The sequence below is a fragment of the Corylus avellana genome, chromosome ca9, assembly GCF_901000735.1.
Source record: "Corylus avellana chromosome ca9, CavTom2PMs-1.0".
NCBI classification, from domain to species: Eukaryota; Viridiplantae; Streptophyta; class Magnoliopsida; order Fagales; family Betulaceae; genus Corylus; species Corylus avellana.
In genome coordinates this window covers 16,054,587-16,071,405 of record NC_081549.1, presented here as the reverse complement: position 1 = coordinate 16,071,405, position 16,819 = coordinate 16,054,587, and the positions used below count along the sequence as shown (strand labels likewise).

Genomic DNA, 16,819 nt, shown 5'->3' with positions numbered 1-16,819 from the left:
AAACTAAAGGTAGCAAAATAAATTATTCTTTTCCACTTTAGATCTATCTGTGAATCATGAGACAGATGAGCGGAACGGAAGACTGTGAGAGAATGAAAAGTAAAATACTACAGAAAATGAAAAACAAAATCAGAGCAAGAGAGAGAGACATACCGTGAAGGAGTGAATCGTGATACCGAAGATGGAGACTCGAAGACAGAGAGTGCAGAGAGAGAGAGAGAGAGAGAGAGAGGTGTGGAAGATGGTGAAGAGAATTTCAGAGACGAGAGAGAGAGAAAGAGAGAGAGAGGTGTGGAAGATGATGAAGAGAATTTCATAGACGAGAGAGAGAGAGAGAGAGACAGAGAGAGAGGTGTGGCATGGGTTTGGGGGCTCTGGATCCTCTCCAGTTAATGGCAAGATTCTCATGCCAAATGTCCCACCTATTAAAATATTATTTTTTATTTGAAAAATAAATAAAAACTAAAATAATATAATATATATATATATATATATTTTTTTTTTATGTGGCCCAAGGGTCACCAGACCACCCCCAAGGGCCACCCTTTCTGGGTGGCCAAAGCACCACCCCGTGGCCTGCTGGGAATTGCCAAAGCCACCCCCATGGCCCTTCGGGTGGATCGCCACCACCCAAAGGTAACGGTTCTCGGTGGTCCGCCACCCCTGCGCCATATAAAAAAATTGAAAAAAAACATTATTATATTATTTTTAGTTTTTATTTATTTTTGTAAAAATAATATTTAATATATTTTAATAGGTGAAACATGGTATGGGATGGAGATTTCTCCTAGGGCCATCCCCGCCATTAACTAGAGATGATCCGATGCTCTGCTGGGGCAGTCGCTAAATCACTGATGCAATGAATTGTTTCGGGTGAGGAACGTAGGGGCTTTAGTTTTTAGGGTTTTTTAGATTTTTTTTTTTTAAAAACGGGTTTGGCGGGTCACTCGGTTGACCCGTTGAGTCGACTTGCCAGACATGATTGTTAATCGGGTCTTAGTCGATTGACCTGATTAAGACCCGAACCCGATAAGTCTAAACTCAATACATGTTAAATTCACATCAAACTCACCGGTCGCGTCAAAATTGTCAGCCCTAGCTACAGCCACCCAGGTAAGAATGGAGGTAAAGAATTGAATAATTATTTCATTCAAATTTCTTCTTTTTCTAGTAATACTTCTTTTTTTTTTTTTTTGGTAACAAACTGCTTCATAGAAAAACCAAGCGGACTACAAACACAAAAAACACATCCCTCACAAGGAGGGGAGGGTGGGAGGTGGATCTTTTCCACTACAGATGGGGATGGAAATGGGGGGAGAAAAAGGAGAAAAAAAGGTGGGAATGTAGCCAGAGAAAACTCTAGCTGCGGCCCAATATGCCACGTAATGGGCGCAGAAGTTTGCACTTCTATTAACTTTCCTTGCCTCCCAGTGAGAGGAGGAAGGAATAAGAGAAATAACATCCGAAATTAAGCTAGCTATTTGCCAATCCAAAACAGTGGTAGGTTGCTGCAAAGAGGAAATTACAATATCAGAAATTCCTTCTAAAACAAAGGATTCTATCTTCAAAGAGGTGGCCAGTTTTGCAGCCAGCAGGGCTGCTTGAGCTTCTCCATAGGCGTGCTCATAGGTGGGGCTGAATTGATACAAGGTCTTGATGATTTGGCCATTAGCATCTCTGCATACAGCAGCTTGAACAGAGAAATGGTCAGCAGTAGCAATGTCGAAGTTGACCTTGTAACTGCCTTGTTGAGGGGGATTCCAGCTTTCTTTCATTGGTTGAGAGGTGGTGTTCCAGGCTGCATAGTGTTCTAAGGAGAGCCTCATGATATTGTCAGCAAAATTAGAAGCTTTGGGGAAAACTCCATTGTGAATAGCTTGATTCCTGGCAAACCAAAGAGAATCACACAGTACAATAGCAAATATTTGGAAGAGATGAGTGTCAACTAAGGGGATACCAAAATATTTGTTAGGAGATAGAATACCGATAATCCAATTTGGCAAAGTAAGAGTGGACCATTTCAGAGAATCAAGAGGCCAATGGGAAGATCTCCAAGAGATTCTAGCAAAAAAGCATCTGAAGAAGAGGTGATGAAGAGAGTCCTCTTCTACTTTGCATAAGGGGCAGATTAAGTCTGCCTGGGGAATGGGGAACACAGCATTGATCCTAGTCTTGGAGGGGACAATGTCCCAAGCAACTTTCCATAGGAATAATTTTAGTCTATCCATCAGCTTTAGTTTCCAAAGGGCTTTCCATTGGGTGGGGGTTAGAGGAGAGGAAGCTATGGAGATCCTTGGGGTGGTTATGAGCTTGTAAGCAGATTTTGATGTGAACAAACTAGAGGGGGAGGGAGTCCAAATGTACTCTTCAGAAGGAGAGTTTGAAATCCTGATTTTCTGTATCTCCCTAGCACTAGAGGAATCAAAAAGATAGTTTATCAAGGGGATGTTCCAGTAGGTTTCAGGGGAATTTAAGGTGTGGGAGAAGAGGTCAGTGATCAAAAGGTTTGGGAGAGGCTGGATCAGATGAGGAGAGGGAATGGGCATATAAGAATTTAGAGTGGGAATCCACGGGGAGCTCCAGATGGGGAGAGATGATTGTCTGTGAATTTTGAGACAGGCACCTTTTGAAATGACAGAAATGGAATTTGTGATGCCTTTCCACAGCCAAGAGGAAGAAGAAAGGGGAGAGGGGGTGAGAATAGAGTTTGAGTGAAGATACTTACCTCTGAGTTGGGCCACCCACATCGAGTCTGCCTTGCATAAGAGGTTCCATCCTAGCTTAGAAACCAGGGCAAGATTAACTTCTCTCATCTTCCGGATTCCCAAACCTCCCAAGTCTTTTGGAATGCATAAAGTGTCCCAAGCTTTTAGAGTGAGGTTTCTGGACTTTGCAGGAGGGAAACCCCACCAAAAGTTTTTAAAACTCCTATCCAGCTGAGAGCAGAAAGAAGAGGGAAGCAAAAATGTACTCATTGCATAGGAGGGAATGGTAGCAGCAACTGATTTGATAAGAACCAGTCTGCCTGCTTGGGATAGTGTTTTTGCTCTCCAGCCCTCCATCTTACTTAAAACCTTGTCAAGGATAAAGTTGAAAGCATCTCTTTTCGAGTTTCCCATCAGAATAGGCAGGCCAAGGTAAAGTGACTTTGCTGGGTTGGAAGTGTATGGTAATATGGATGAGATGGAGGAGATTAAAGAAGGATTAGTGTTTTTGCTAAAACGGATGGATGACTTGAAGGAGTTAATTTTCTGGCCAGACCATCTACAATACTTCTCAAGGCAAGAGTTTATGCTAGTGGCTTCAGCTAGGTTGGCTCTGCCAAAAATGAGTAGGTTATCAGCAAACAGCAAATGATGAATAGCTGCATTGTTTCTAGAAATCTTCAAACCTCTGATAGCACCAGCACATTCCTCTCTGTACATCAGTCTAGAGAAGACCTCTGAGCCAATGATGAAGAGGAAAGGAGAGAGAGGATCTCCTTGCCTCAAACCTCTCTCAGGGGAGAAGAAATCAAAGGGGCTGCCATTTAAGAGAATGGAGAAGGAAGCAGAAGAGATGCAGGCTCTAATCCAGGTGATCCAGTTTGAACAGAAACCCAGTTTCTCCATGATAGCAAGAAGAAAATTCCATTCCATTCTATCAAAGGCCTTTTCCATGTCCATTTTTAGAAACAAAAACCCCCCTTTACCTTTCTTGCTCCTAAAAGTATGAAGAAGCTCATGGGCCATAATGGTGTTATCCTGGATATTTCTTTTGGGGATGAAGGCCGACTGGTTGGGGGAGATGAATTTATGGAGCAGGGGTTTTAATCTGTTGGCCAAGATTTTTGAGATGATTTTGTAGACAATGTTACAAAGGCTTATAGGTCTAAATTGATGAGCAGTATGAGACCCACTAACCTTTGGAATGAGGGCTAAGAAAGTGTGGTTTTGCTCCCTAGGCAAGTGATTATTCATGAAGAAGTTCCAAATAAATTTCATCACATCATCCTTAACATAACTCCAGTATTTCTTGTAGAAGAGGGCAGGGAAACCATCAGGACCTGGGGCTTTGGAGGATCCTAGACTGGCCAGAGCTTGAATTACTTCCAATTCAGTGGGAATGGAGCAGATGGTTGAGTTGTCCTCCTCAGTGATAACCTTTGAAAAGAGGTCCAGCATTTCAACTTCAATGATGGGGTTAGAGGTGGAAAAAAGAGAGGTGAAGTGATTGGTGAAAGATCTCCCAATATCTGCCCTTGAGGACACACAATCACCAGAATCTGTGTTGAGAAAGTTGACAGCATTTGACCTCATTCTAATGATAGTAGAGGTGTGGAAGTATTTTGTATTAAGATCTTTGCAAGTCAGCCAGGAACCCCTGGATTTAGAACGCCACAGAGTCTCTTCATGCTTGAGAAGCTGCTCTAACTCAAGCTTCAATTGTATTTCCTTATCAACAAAGAAATTGCAAGGAGGGGTTTGCTGAATTTGGTCAAGCTTAAGAAGAGTGGCCTTTATGTTTTTCTGGATGTTACCAAAGTGAGAAGCATTCCATTTCAACAGAGCATTTTTGGTATGTTTGAGCTTTTTGGGAAGATAGATGGCTGGATTACCATAAACAGGAGCTTTCCAAGCAGTTTCTATCACCTTCCCACAAGAGGGGTCTTTGGACCAAAACTCCTCAAATCTGAAAGGCCTAGGGAGGAAAAAGGAGTGGTTGTTTGTGTTTAGGGATATGGGATTGTGATCAGAGTTGAAAGCTGGAATATGAAGGAGGGAGTATTCGGGGTGTAAGTGGGTCCAATTTGGGGATGCTAGACCTCTGTCTAGTCTTTCTTTAATGATATCAGGACCATGTCTGTGATTACACCAGGTGTAGGGGTTTCCAGCAAACCCAAGATCAATCAAACCAAATTGATTAATGAAATTTCTGAAGTAGGAGTTGCCAGAATTAACAACAGGTCTACCACCAAGTTTTTCTGACTGGTTCAAAATGGAGTTGAAGTCTCCAATACACAGCCAGGGGGCCTCAAAAAATTCACCAACAGAGGTGAAAGAATCCCAGAAGGCCTGCTTGTCATTTCTGTAAGGGGGGCCATAGATACAAGAGAGAATCCAAGGAGGATGTGGTGGATCAGAGTAACACCATGCAGAGATGTTGTTCTTGTTTGTGATGAAGCAATCAAGATCCACACCAGTCCTCCATGTAACAACTAATCCACCACTAGCACCACACGCAGCAACTTGAGACATCTGAAAAAAGCCAAGTCTGTTCAAAGTAGCAGATACTTGGGGAGGGGGAGTTTTGGTTTCAGAGAGAAAAAGAACATCTGGGGAGTGATCACGGATCAGCACCCTCAAACTACGAACTGCAGCAGGCCTGGAGAGCCCCCTGCAGTTCCAAGAAAGGATCTTCATTTGTGCTGGGGAGGCTTGACACAGCCTCCCTTCAAGTTTACATCAACTTCAGCATTCTCCCCTGCTATGACCATTTTGTTTTTTCCTTTGCGAGCTGCTTTGAACATTGCTCTAGCTGGGGTCTTTCCAGAAAGACCTGGAGCAAAGGGCATAGGATAGTCTTTTGGTTGGGGTGTGAGGGTTTCTTGGTCAGTGAGAGATCCAGGACCTTTTTTTGAGGGGGTGAGCAAAACATTTGATCTTGTTCTTTTCTTATTCTTTGGAGAGGAGGAGGGAGAGCTGGGGGAGGAAATGGGGGAGCTGGTGTTAGAGAGCTGGTTTTTATCCGAGATAGTGAGAGAGGGAGTTTTAGGGGCATGGGAAGCTTTTCTGGTTGAAGTGAGGATTTTTTTGGCGGGAGTGACCAAATGATCAGTGTCTGTTAATTCCGTTGGGACAGGAGAGAGGGTTTGATTAGACTTGGGCTGAAGGTGTTGGGCGGAGAAGTCTAAGTGGGCTATAATGGGCCTGGGAGGAGTAAGGTCCATTAAGGAGGATTCAGGATATTGGTTGATATCCAACTTGTTGTTGACAGGTGGTGTAATGGGTTTTTGAGAAATAGAGAGAGCATTTAATGGGATGTGAAGGGGTATGTCCATGTTTCCTGTAGTAGTGGAGGTGGGATTGCTGACATGTTTGGTAGGAGAGGCTGTTTGTGATAGGTGGTGAGCTGACTGTGGCGTGTTTGAGGAGGGCTTGGGGTAATGGTATGTCAGGTTAGACATAGGCTTGAGGGAGTGTTCAGGTTGACTAGCTTGGAGCTGGGTTGACTCATGGCCACTGCTTAACTCGTGAGAAGAACCCTGTAGGGTTGTATTTACTGTACGATGTTCATAGGATTGAGTGGGAAGGAGATTGGAGAGCATATTGACTTTGAGGGAGGATTTGTACCTGGCTGGTGATCTATCAGCTTGAGGAGTTAGGCAGGTGTGCTGTTTGTGCCCAATCAAGCCACATTCAGTGTAGTAAACGTCAAGCCTTTCATACTTTAGGCTCACCCAAGTAACTCCACTATCAGGTCTTGCAAAAGAGAACCCTGGATTCAGAGGCTTTGAAGAGTCTATCTCTACCAGAATCCTAAGGTAGCTACGAAAAGTTGATGTTGCGCCATTGACCTCATCAACTTTCAGGAGATGGCCCAATCCTTTCCCAATGGCTACTGCATTTCTGGATGTCATATTGCATAGTGGCAGCCCATGCACTTGTATCCAGAAAGGAACTTCTTTCAGGATTAGTTCTCCTATTGTAGCAGTAGGAGACCACTTTTGAAGAGCTAGGAGGGAACCATTGACATTCCAGGTGGTCTGAACTAGAATCCTGGTGATATGCTCCTGTTTTGAAAATTTGAAAAGAAAGAGATTTGGTCCGAGCACTGCAAAGGAGAAAGGGACGGCAAAAGACCAGGCTTTGGTGAGGGAAGCATTAACAGATTGGTTGTTATGAGTTTTCTGAGAAATGATATGCCCTACAAGGGGAAGATATTCATCAGTTACTTGCTTGAGGGGGAGGGTTTCTAACTGGGTGGAGGGGTCCTCCCAGGATAGAGCTTCAGTTTGGGCAATGAGAGATTCCATTTTTGTTTGTGGGGGATCCATGATGGAAAGGTTGGAATAGGCTGAAGTTCAAAGGAAGGAGGAGAAGCAAAGTTTCTAGAGGAGCTCAGAGAGCGAGATTCTTGGCTTTGGATTGATTTTCTAGTAATACTTCTTCATTTTCCTACTTGAATAGCTATTCCGCGAACGAACGGTGGTAGGGTTTTTTCTTTTTCTTTCACTTTCTCCTCTCTTTGCCGACACTCGCAACATCTATTCCTTCGCTCTTCTTTCTTTCAAAGAACACGGAGTGAGAGAAAGAGAGAGGGAGAGAGCGACTTTGACGCGCTTTGTCACAAAGTCATGGATTTGCTTCTTAGACTTGACTCTATTAAGGTAAATCGTTCATGGGTATTTGTTAATTTGTCCAAAATTTCCGCTCGTTTTTCTTTTCAAAACCAAATTTCTTGTGTTCAATTGTCTAGAAGAAGAGTAAAGTACTTATTTTTGCGCAAGTTCCTGTGGTGGGTATGCAGCAAACTGCCTTTTTAGTCTGTCGGGTGTTTTGTTGTTTATGGTTTCATGCTGTTTCCGGCACTTGGCCGGTGGAAAATGGTGTCTTTTGTGGTTGGTGGGTATGCAGCAAACTGCCTTTTAGTCTGTCGGGTGTTTTGTTGTTTATGGTTTCTTGCTGTTTCCGGCACTTGGCCGGCGGAAAATGGAATCTTTTGTAGTTGCAAGCCGGAATTGTAGTTGACTCTGGGATGGGTTTGTTCACTTAAACCTGATTGTATAGTTATATGTGTATTTGGTTTTATGTTATTCAGGAAAAACATAATTTTGGAAAAATTACTTATATTAACATTTTTATTGCAGAAAATTTGGTACTCAGCAGCCAAACATGGGCCTAGCTAAAGCAAAACTTGACTGAAAAATGGCCTCAGATCTGAAGGTTCACGTTCTTGAAGAAGTGGCAAAGCACAACAGCACCAAAGATTGTTGGCTTATTATGTATGGGAAGGTCATATCTTTATCATGAACTTTTCTCTTTTCTCAGTTAGTGTTCTTTTCTCTGAATGGTCTTATATCTGTAGATTACACTGCCACACGTGTAAATTATGTGGCTTTTGGTTTGAAACTATTTATGGGAAGGTCATATCTTTATCATGAACTTCTCTTTTCTCAGTTAGTGTTTTTTTCTCTGAATGGTCTTATATCTGCGGGTTTGTTGAATAAGTTCGTTCATTATTAAAGTAGACTTAAGAACACTATGCAGAAACATAAGAAAGATTTGGTCATTCATTCAATTCGTTAAACCACTCTGAAGGTAGATAAAACACTATATAGAAACATAAGTCAGCACAAAAATGAATTGATTTAAAAGATAAAACTTCAATAAAGATATAAGATAGAAAGGATATCGAATTATACGCTACAGTAATTTGATTTTCCATTGCGTTGATCATTATTGCAGGTATTAGGCCATCGGATGAACTGGGTTTTAGGCATTCTATGTTTCTAAGTTTCTGTTTACCCAAAAGAGGTACTCTCATAAGCAGAGCTTTTCACGTTGGTAAGCACTTCTCAAATCCAAGTACCGAGGACATTTTCTTTAGAGCAATTTGTGTTAATTTAAAGCAGAGGAGATGGAAACTCTTGGAACAAATGTCTCCGAGCCTTACCAATTCATTAGTATGCCGTGTCATTCAGAAATTTCGGAACTCGTCACAGTTAGCTTTAGAGTTTTACAATTGGGTTGGAGAGAAGAAGAGATTTTCACACTCATTGGAATCTTGTTGCACTGTAATTCAATTGTTGGTCAACTCAAGGAGATTTGATGATGCCTTGGCTATTATGCGGAACTTAATGTGTGAAAGTGGTGTCCCTCCGTTGGAGATTTTGGAAGGGTTGATTAATAGTTATGAAGGATGTGATCCAAGTCCGGCAGTGTTTGATGCATTGGTAAGGGCTTGCACTCAGTTTGGGGCCACTGATGGTGCTTATGAAGTCATCAAGAAGCTGAGAATGGAGGGTGTTTGGGTTACAATTCATGCTTGGAATAACTTTTTGGGTCACCTTTTGAAGTTGAATGAGATTGATAGATTTTGGAAGTTGTATAAGGAAATTATTTCATATGGGTATATTGAAAATGTGAATACTTTCAATTTGGTTGTTCATGCTCTTTGTAAGGAATGTAGATTACTTGAGGCAATCTCAGCATTCTACCGGATGTTGAAGAACAAAATTTGGCCCAATATTGTTACTTTTAACATGATCATAGATGGAGCTTGTAAGATGGGTGACTTGGAACTTTCCTTGAAGCTTGTGAGGAAGATGGGAGTGATGTCAGGGGGGTGTGTACAACCCAATTCAGTAACTTACAATTGTGTCATAAATGGGTTTTGCAAGGTTGGGAGTGTAGCATTGGCGGAAGAAGTGCTTAATGTAATGACTAAGATGGGTATTGAGTCCAATGAGAGGACCTACGCAACTTTGATAGATGGGTATGCAAGAGGAGGGAGTTTGGATGAGGCTTTTAAGTTGTGTAATGAAATGGTGGAGAGGGGCTTGATTCCTAATACTGTTGTTTACAATACAGTCATCCATTGGCTCTATAAGGAAGGAGATATGGAGGGAGCTTCTTTTCTATTGTCTGACATGATTGATAAGCGTATATGCCCTGATCAATTTACCTACTCAATCCTTGCGAAGGGGCTTTGCAGAAATGGATATGTGACTGAAGCTCTTAAACTTAATAACCAGATTATTGAAAAGAACCTCATTGCAGATGCTTTTATTCACAACATTCTCATCAATTATATGTTCAGAAACAATAATTTAGCAGGAGCCAAGCAACTGTTGGGCAGTATGTTTGTTCACGGTTTAATGCCTGACCTTGTTACCTATGGTAGCTTGATTGATGGGTACTGCAAGGAAGGGAATGTAGACGGTGCAGTTCAGGTTTATGATGGAATGATAAAGGTGGAAGAAAAATCAAACTTGGTAATATACAATTCTGTTATAAATGGATTATGCAAATTGGCATCAATGGATGTTGCGAAACTTTTGATAGATATTTTACAGAGGATGGGTGTACTTGATGTCATAACCTATAATACTTTGATAAATGGCTATTGCCTCAGTGGGAAGACTGATGAGGCTTTTACATTGTTTTTGGAAATGAGAAAGGTGGGGATTTTTGAAAACAGAGTTACTTACAATACATTAATCAACTTCTTGTGCAAGTTTGGGTGTTTTGAACAAGCAAAAGACCTTATGAAGATGATGGTTCTGCGTGGAATTGTTCCTGATATCATAACGTACACAACTCTTGTCACCCATTTCAGTAAGTATCGCGGTCCAGAGGAGGTGATTGAATTGCATGATGAGATGATGCTTGAGGGAGTAATCCCTGATAGACAAACATATAATGCCATTGTTAGACCACTTCTTCTCGAAGACCATCCGTAGACTTGAGACAGAGAGAGGAAGATTAATCCTCAGCTCTACTGCTTCCCAACCTCAGTTCTTGGGATGAAAAGAAGATTACTCATCTCTTTGGCCAAAGCTGGGTGGGAAATATTTTCAATACTCATGTTTCTCGAAGTTCCACTGATGATAATGATCTTCTGGATTCCGGTCAGTAATTTTACGGTTAAATCGGTGTACAATGTCCTCCAAGAGAGTCCCTCACCTAATGTTCCTCTTGACTCCAAAGCTCGGGATAAGTTATGGAAGGCAAAGATTCATGAGAGACTTAAGCTGCTAATCTGGAATATGGTAATGTATTTCTGAACTCCGGTATTGTCTCCTTGATAGCTTTGGTAATGTATTTCATTAAAGTACTTTCATGTGTATAAGTTTCTTAATCCATATAATTTTTAGGATTAGAAACGCTACTTAGAACCTATTTGGGATTGTGTTGGGAAATAAAGCTTTTGTCTATAGAAAAAGCCTAAAAGAGCTTTGTAGAAAAAACCTCAGTTTCAAGCTTCCCCTACAACGCAGTTTTGAGAAAAAAAAAAAAAAAGCTTTTTACCAAACCAACATTTTTTTTGCTTGAAAGAAATTTTTTAAGTATTAAAAGCACCTTTTAAGCTCATTAACGTTTGGGCTGGTTCCGCCTTAAAGCCTTCATTGCCTGTAACCTGCTGTTTATTAAACTAAGAATCCACAGTCCTGACCAATCCCCTCTTCGTTTGTCTCCACATCGGAACAATTGGTGGTGGCACAAGTTATCCATTGAATACATCCTATTCCCATCACTAGCTGTTTGGTTAACCATTGCTGATAGAGGTGGGTTTTTTTTTTTTTTTGGCTGAGTGTGTGTATTTGATATTTTGTAGAGCTACTTTTTAAGAGTTTTTTCATTTGGTAATGGATGTGAATATGATAATTTTTTTTTTTTTTTTTTTGAATAATGATTGCAATCAGTTTTAAAGTTTCATGCGCCTTATGAGTAGAGGAGGAGTTCTTTTTGTTACTTCTTACAAGTTCTGAAAGAAAATGTCATGTAGACATGAGATGTGTTGTAGTTCATCAACATAAATGTCATGATTGAGCAGTAGTGGGCCACTTTAATTTACATGTTCTTCTTTTATTGCAGATTTTTGTTAGGCAAAAGAATCGCCGCTCATCTAAAGCGCCAGAAAATCCCATTAAGGTATCTCAACAATCTTGAGCACAACAATGATAAATTATCTTGATTTCTTCTCTTCTCATTCGAATTGATAGTCATCTTAGGCAGATTTATTTTTTAGATAACAAATATACCCTTAAGTTGTGGCTGCATCTCTAATTAAATTGATTGGATGGCAAAGTAACTATCAATGGATTCCCAAGCAATTCTCATAAGCATTCTTGACTATTCGATCTAACATTTCATAACATTGACTGGTCGAAAGAAATTGACGGTAATCGGATGTTCGAACATTGTAACTGGTGATGAATTAGAGTGGATGTCTGTGTGGTGATTTGTTGTCCCACATAGAGATCCATCCTTATTACCTCGACAGTGGCGCATTGCCCTTGGAACTCAGAGGTCATATAAGCAGGATGCAACAAAAAAGGAGAAGCGGCGGTTATATGAATCAAGGAGAAGAAAGTGCAAATCTGCCGGAGTCTTACTATCAGGCTGCCAAGAGTCAGACAAGTGTCTGTCAAAGTCAGACGTGGTTTTATTAAAAAAAAAAAAATTTGTAGAAAAATCTCTCTTCCTAGTCCTGCTAGATTTTGTTATTTTTGTTTTTGTAAAATTTTTATGAGTTAATATTTAGTTTTTAATGCCTCAATTTATTTTTGGATTTAAAATTAAAATCTAGGGGTGGAAGGTTAACCATTTAGGGATGGTATCACCTAAAATGAATTTTATCATCCTAAATTTAGTGTTAATACCTCAAATTTAAATTTCTCTTTAATATCTCTCTTCTTCAATTTAAAAAACAAATTAAAAAAAAAAAAGAAAAAAGAAAGAAAAAGGTTAGATGTCTGACGCTTGAGGCAGTCGGAAATCTCAATTCAGTCTGCAGAGTTGGCAAGTTGGCGGCAAGTTGGTTCTGGAAAGGAGGTTTGTTATCTTTACAAAAGATTTACAGTGCAGAAACATGCTATGGACATGGAACAACAGCCTAGCCTTTGTATCGCTCCATATTTTAAAACCCTCATTTAAAGAGATTACTTTGATGATAAAGATTATTGTAATATTCATATTAGGTAATGATATTTATTCATGAGGAATTTATGAGATCACATGAATATTATAGGTATGAAAATTGGTTTGAGATTATTATATCATAAGCCTTGATTTTATGAGAAATTATAATTTGATAATATTATTGGGTGATTTGAGATTTTAAATTATAATCGTAATTATCTTCATTAAAATCTTTGAAATTAAGGATAATTACGTAATTTCATAGGTTTTAATGAGGGCAAAATTAGAATAGAGGGCATTAAAATTCCACGCAAGATGCATGTAAGATGATTTTCGTCCAATTAGATGTTAATTTGTAACAAAGGGTCTGAATTGAAATTTTTTGAAACATTAAGGGTACATTGTCAATTTTTAAGCATTGGAGTTCGAATTGAAAAATCGGGTAAAGTGAATTTAATCTTTTTTTGTTCCAATTATATACAATAAAACAATAAGAGCCCACGGTTGACGGTACATTCTGAACCTCTCCATGATTGCTTAAACAGACCAACTAAATACATGTCATTGCATAAACATTAAGCTTAATTGGAAGAGTACTGTGAGTCTGTGAGTACCAACTGCCTTGGTTAAGGCTTGAAGGGGGGCAGGAGCTTTATGAGAAGCTTGGTACCTTTATATATTGGATTGGACTTTCTCCATGAGCACTCTTCGCAAAATCTTTCCTGAAACTGACTTTGGAATACTCTTCACAAAAGTTACTGCCCTTAATCTTTTGTACGGCGCAACCTGTAGAGGGAAAATAAACTCATCAAAACTTTTTTACTTTGAAATTATAATTGCCAAAAAAAAGTCACAAAATGACCCATAGTATTCACTCTATATGATGGAAGTGCTTTATCACCATGCAAACACACCTCTAAGAAAAATAATAAAAAAATAGGAAATAAAAAGTAGGGCCCACACCTTCATTTAGTGGATTCTACATATCCAATTATTAATTTTTTTTTTTTTTAAAAAAAAATAAAAAGGTGAAGATATATGAAAAAAAGATTGAGATAAATGCTAGCTGTAGCATTTTTCAGGCCCCCCACCCCATCCTTACCTGCTTGGCAATAAATTTCTGGACATCATCTTCTGTTAGCGAGCTGTTTGGTGAGCGAACAACATATGCAATTGGGACCTCACCAGCTTTAGTGTCGGGGAATCTACAAATAGAAATTAAGATATAACTTTGATTTGATGCAGTGTTAATTTCAAAGATAAAGGCAATAGCAGCAGGGGAAAAAGGATTCTCTATGATTCTCCTACTTACGGTATCACAACAGCATCTAATATTTCATCATGAGAAAGCAGCAGCCCTTCAAGCTCTGCCGGTGCCACCTAAAAAACATTCATGCTCATTTGTGAGGCTGGAATAATGAATATTCCTCCACATAAGTAGAAGAAATCAACAGAGTTTTGCCATGATTTCATAGAAATATAGAAGAAACAAGTAACCTGGAAAGCATAACACTTGATGAGATCTTTTATTCGGTCGACAACAAATAATTGTCCCTCTTCATTGAAATATCCAAGATCTCCTGTGTACCCATCCTTGTCCATCTATAGTTAGCTTTGTGGCTTCTGGATTGTTAAGATACCCTGAAAGGATTTTTAGACCCTACATGAGCCATACTAGCAATATGGAAGCTATAAGACAAGGAATATATAATAATAAACTAAGTGATATAAGATTATTTTCAAGATTACGTTATCTTGTTTTTTTTTTTTTTTTTTAATGAGCAAATGGCCATGTGTCATCTCATCTTTTGGCCACATGGATTTTTGTTAATTCTATGGATGGAAGTTGAACAGAAGTACCATCTTTACCATTTAGGATACGATATGAAACCGAAGTGGTTTAAAATAAAGTCTTTAAATTACATGTACTAAAAATGCGTTTAACCCTAAAGTTTATTTATTTGCGAAATTCCACATAGAAAGAGATTTAGCAATGAAAGCATTATAATTCAGTTATTTTATATCACAAGAAAGAGAGTTTCTACTATATATGAAAGCATTGCAATTTAGTGATATTTTTATTTAAGAGTCATCAAAAAAAAATTATTATGAAAATTTAAAAGTTTCTACCTTGCATCATGTTAGGTCCTCGAACCCATATTTCTCCCAATTGATTAGGTGGAAGAGGCTTCAATGTTTCTGTGCAGACTATCTGGCCTTCGATTCCTGAAGCAAGTGTTCCAGTTGATCCAGAGAGTGGAGATTGTTCCATTGGATCTTCTGTTGAAATGGTTCCACATGTTTCTGTCATACCATATCCCTGCATACATGCCAGAATAAGACATGAAGCACGTCACATCAAGATGAAGCTTTCTTGCAAAACAATACTACCAATAATGCACAGAAAATGCTAAGCTTATAAACACATTTTTATAAACTGATGTGATACAAAATGATTGAATTTCTCAAAATTTAAATTTATCTTATATCCAATCAATGTTGTGCTACATCAATTTATAAAAGTTTTACTGTGTAATCGAAGAACATCATTACTCAAGTAACACACAAGGTTAACTCCTCATAAAACAGTTTTGAGAGTGGGATCTCCCCTTCCCCTTCTACTCCCCGCTCCTATCCTCTCTACCTTTCATTTTTTTTTTTTTTTTGAGTTTTTTTTAGACTAGATCAGCAATTTCGGCATATCTCTCACGGCTGGTTCAAATAAATTTTTTTAGGAATTTTGACTACCCATGTTTTAGATTTAGTCTTCTTGAAGTAGATTTGCTATTTAACTATATTTATAGCTGAGTTAGTGAAAGATTGAAGTCATAGATAACACCTGACGGTAAGAATTTTTGTTTGTACTTATAACTTTGTATTTCCGTTTAAAAAAAATAAATTACCTGAGTAATCCAAACCCCAGGGAAATTCCTCGCAATCTCCTCCATAACATCTTTCCCCAAAGGTGCAGAACCCGAACCAATCCGCATTAACGACGACAAGTCGTATTTCTTCACCGCAGTTATATGCTTCGCCAGCAAAATCATCACCGGCGGAACAACGTACAAATAAGTCACCTTGTACTTCTCCACCGCCCCCAACACCTTGTGGAGCTCAAACTTCCCCATCGAAACCACCATGTTCCCTCTCCGAAGCTGCGAATACGTGATCACCGAGAGCCCGAACGCGTGAAACATCGGCACGAAACACAGAAACGCATTCCTCGGCTCGCCGTGTCGGTCCTGGTCTGCTGTCACCATCAACGACGTCGCAATGAAGTTCTTATGCGTTAGAATCACTCCCTTGCTCGTCCCGGTGGTGCCTGATGAGTACAGAAGGGCGGCTATGTCGCTCTGTCTGACATTCTTAGCCGATAAATCAAAAAGCCGGTTCGATTTTATCAATTCAGAGTAGTACCAAATCTTCGAATTTGACTTTAGCTTCATAGAGTTTGAGGAACTTAACATTATGGAAGGTAAATTAAATTCTTTGATTTTGTGCCAGAGCTCAGGAACGGTGATGATGAGCTTTGGGTTACAGTCAGAGACTTGCTTAGAGAGTTCGGGAATGGTGTAAGAAGGATTACAGGTTGAAACGACGGCGCCGAGGGCGACGACGGCGAGGAAGCTTACGGGGAAGTGGATTGAGTTGGGGGCGACGATGAGTACGACGTCGTGTTTGTCGATGCTGAGCTGGAGCAAAGATTGCGCGAGCTTGGAGACGTGGAGTTTGAGCTGGTGGAAGGTTAGTGTTTCATCGGTGTCGGAGTCAATGAGAGCGACGGTGTAAGGGAAAGAGGAGGTGCTTTGGAAGAGGAAGGAGGTGAGGGAGAGGTTGGGGTTGGTAGGGAGGTGGATGGGCGGTCGTGGAGATGAGTAGGTTTGGGTCTTGGGATTGAAGGATTTTGCCATGAATGGGGTGTTTGTGTTTGGGGAGTGGGAAAATGTGGGAGATTGGAGTCAATAACAAAGAAAGTGTGTGCAGGAGAATAATTAGTGTCGGGGAATCTACCGCTCGATTAGAATTTGGCGTTAAACCGTCGTTAAAATAATTGTCCCTTTTCATTGAAATATCCAAGATCTCCTGTGCGTACCCATGGATCCATGTACATCAATAATTAGCTTTGTGGCTTCTGGATTGTTATGATAACCTGAAAAGATTTTTAGACCCTACATGAGTCATACTAGCAATAT

The 16,819-nt window shown here is 39.8% G+C and overlaps 2 protein-coding genes and 1 pseudogene across 5 annotated transcripts in view; 1 reads left to right on the top strand and 2 right to left on the bottom strand.

The window, feature by feature from the left end:
* Window positions 1-12,721, top strand: part of LOC132191321 (pentatricopeptide repeat-containing protein At1g11710, mitochondrial) — a 28,337-nt gene extending 15,616 nt beyond the window's left edge. For 3 of the 4 annotated variants that reach the window (XM_059606275.1, XM_059606274.1, XM_059606273.1), the window contains exons 3-4: window positions 8,448-10,753; window positions 11,580-12,721. In XM_059606275.1, coding sequence (XP_059462258.1) covers window positions 8,486-10,444 — 1,959 coding nt within the window. In that variant the 5' untranslated portion in view covers window positions 8,448-8,485 and the 3' untranslated portion in view covers window positions 10,445-10,753; window positions 11,580-12,721. The remainder of the gene's footprint in view (window positions 1-8,447; window positions 10,754-11,579) is intronic. The other variant, XM_059606276.1, reaches the window with a different exon arrangement.
* A 353-nt stretch (window positions 12,722-13,074) lies between these two features.
* Window positions 13,075-16,686, bottom strand: LOC132191323 (probable CoA ligase CCL10; annotated as a pseudogene).
* A 1-nt stretch (window position 16,687) lies between these two features.
* Window positions 16,688-16,819, bottom strand: part of LOC132162368 (probable CoA ligase CCL10) — a 2,208-nt gene continuing 2,076 nt past the window's right edge. The window contains exon 3 of the mRNA XM_059572606.1: window positions 16,688-16,776. Coding sequence (XP_059428589.1) covers window positions 16,688-16,776 — 89 coding nt within the window. The remainder of the gene's footprint in view (window positions 16,777-16,819) is intronic.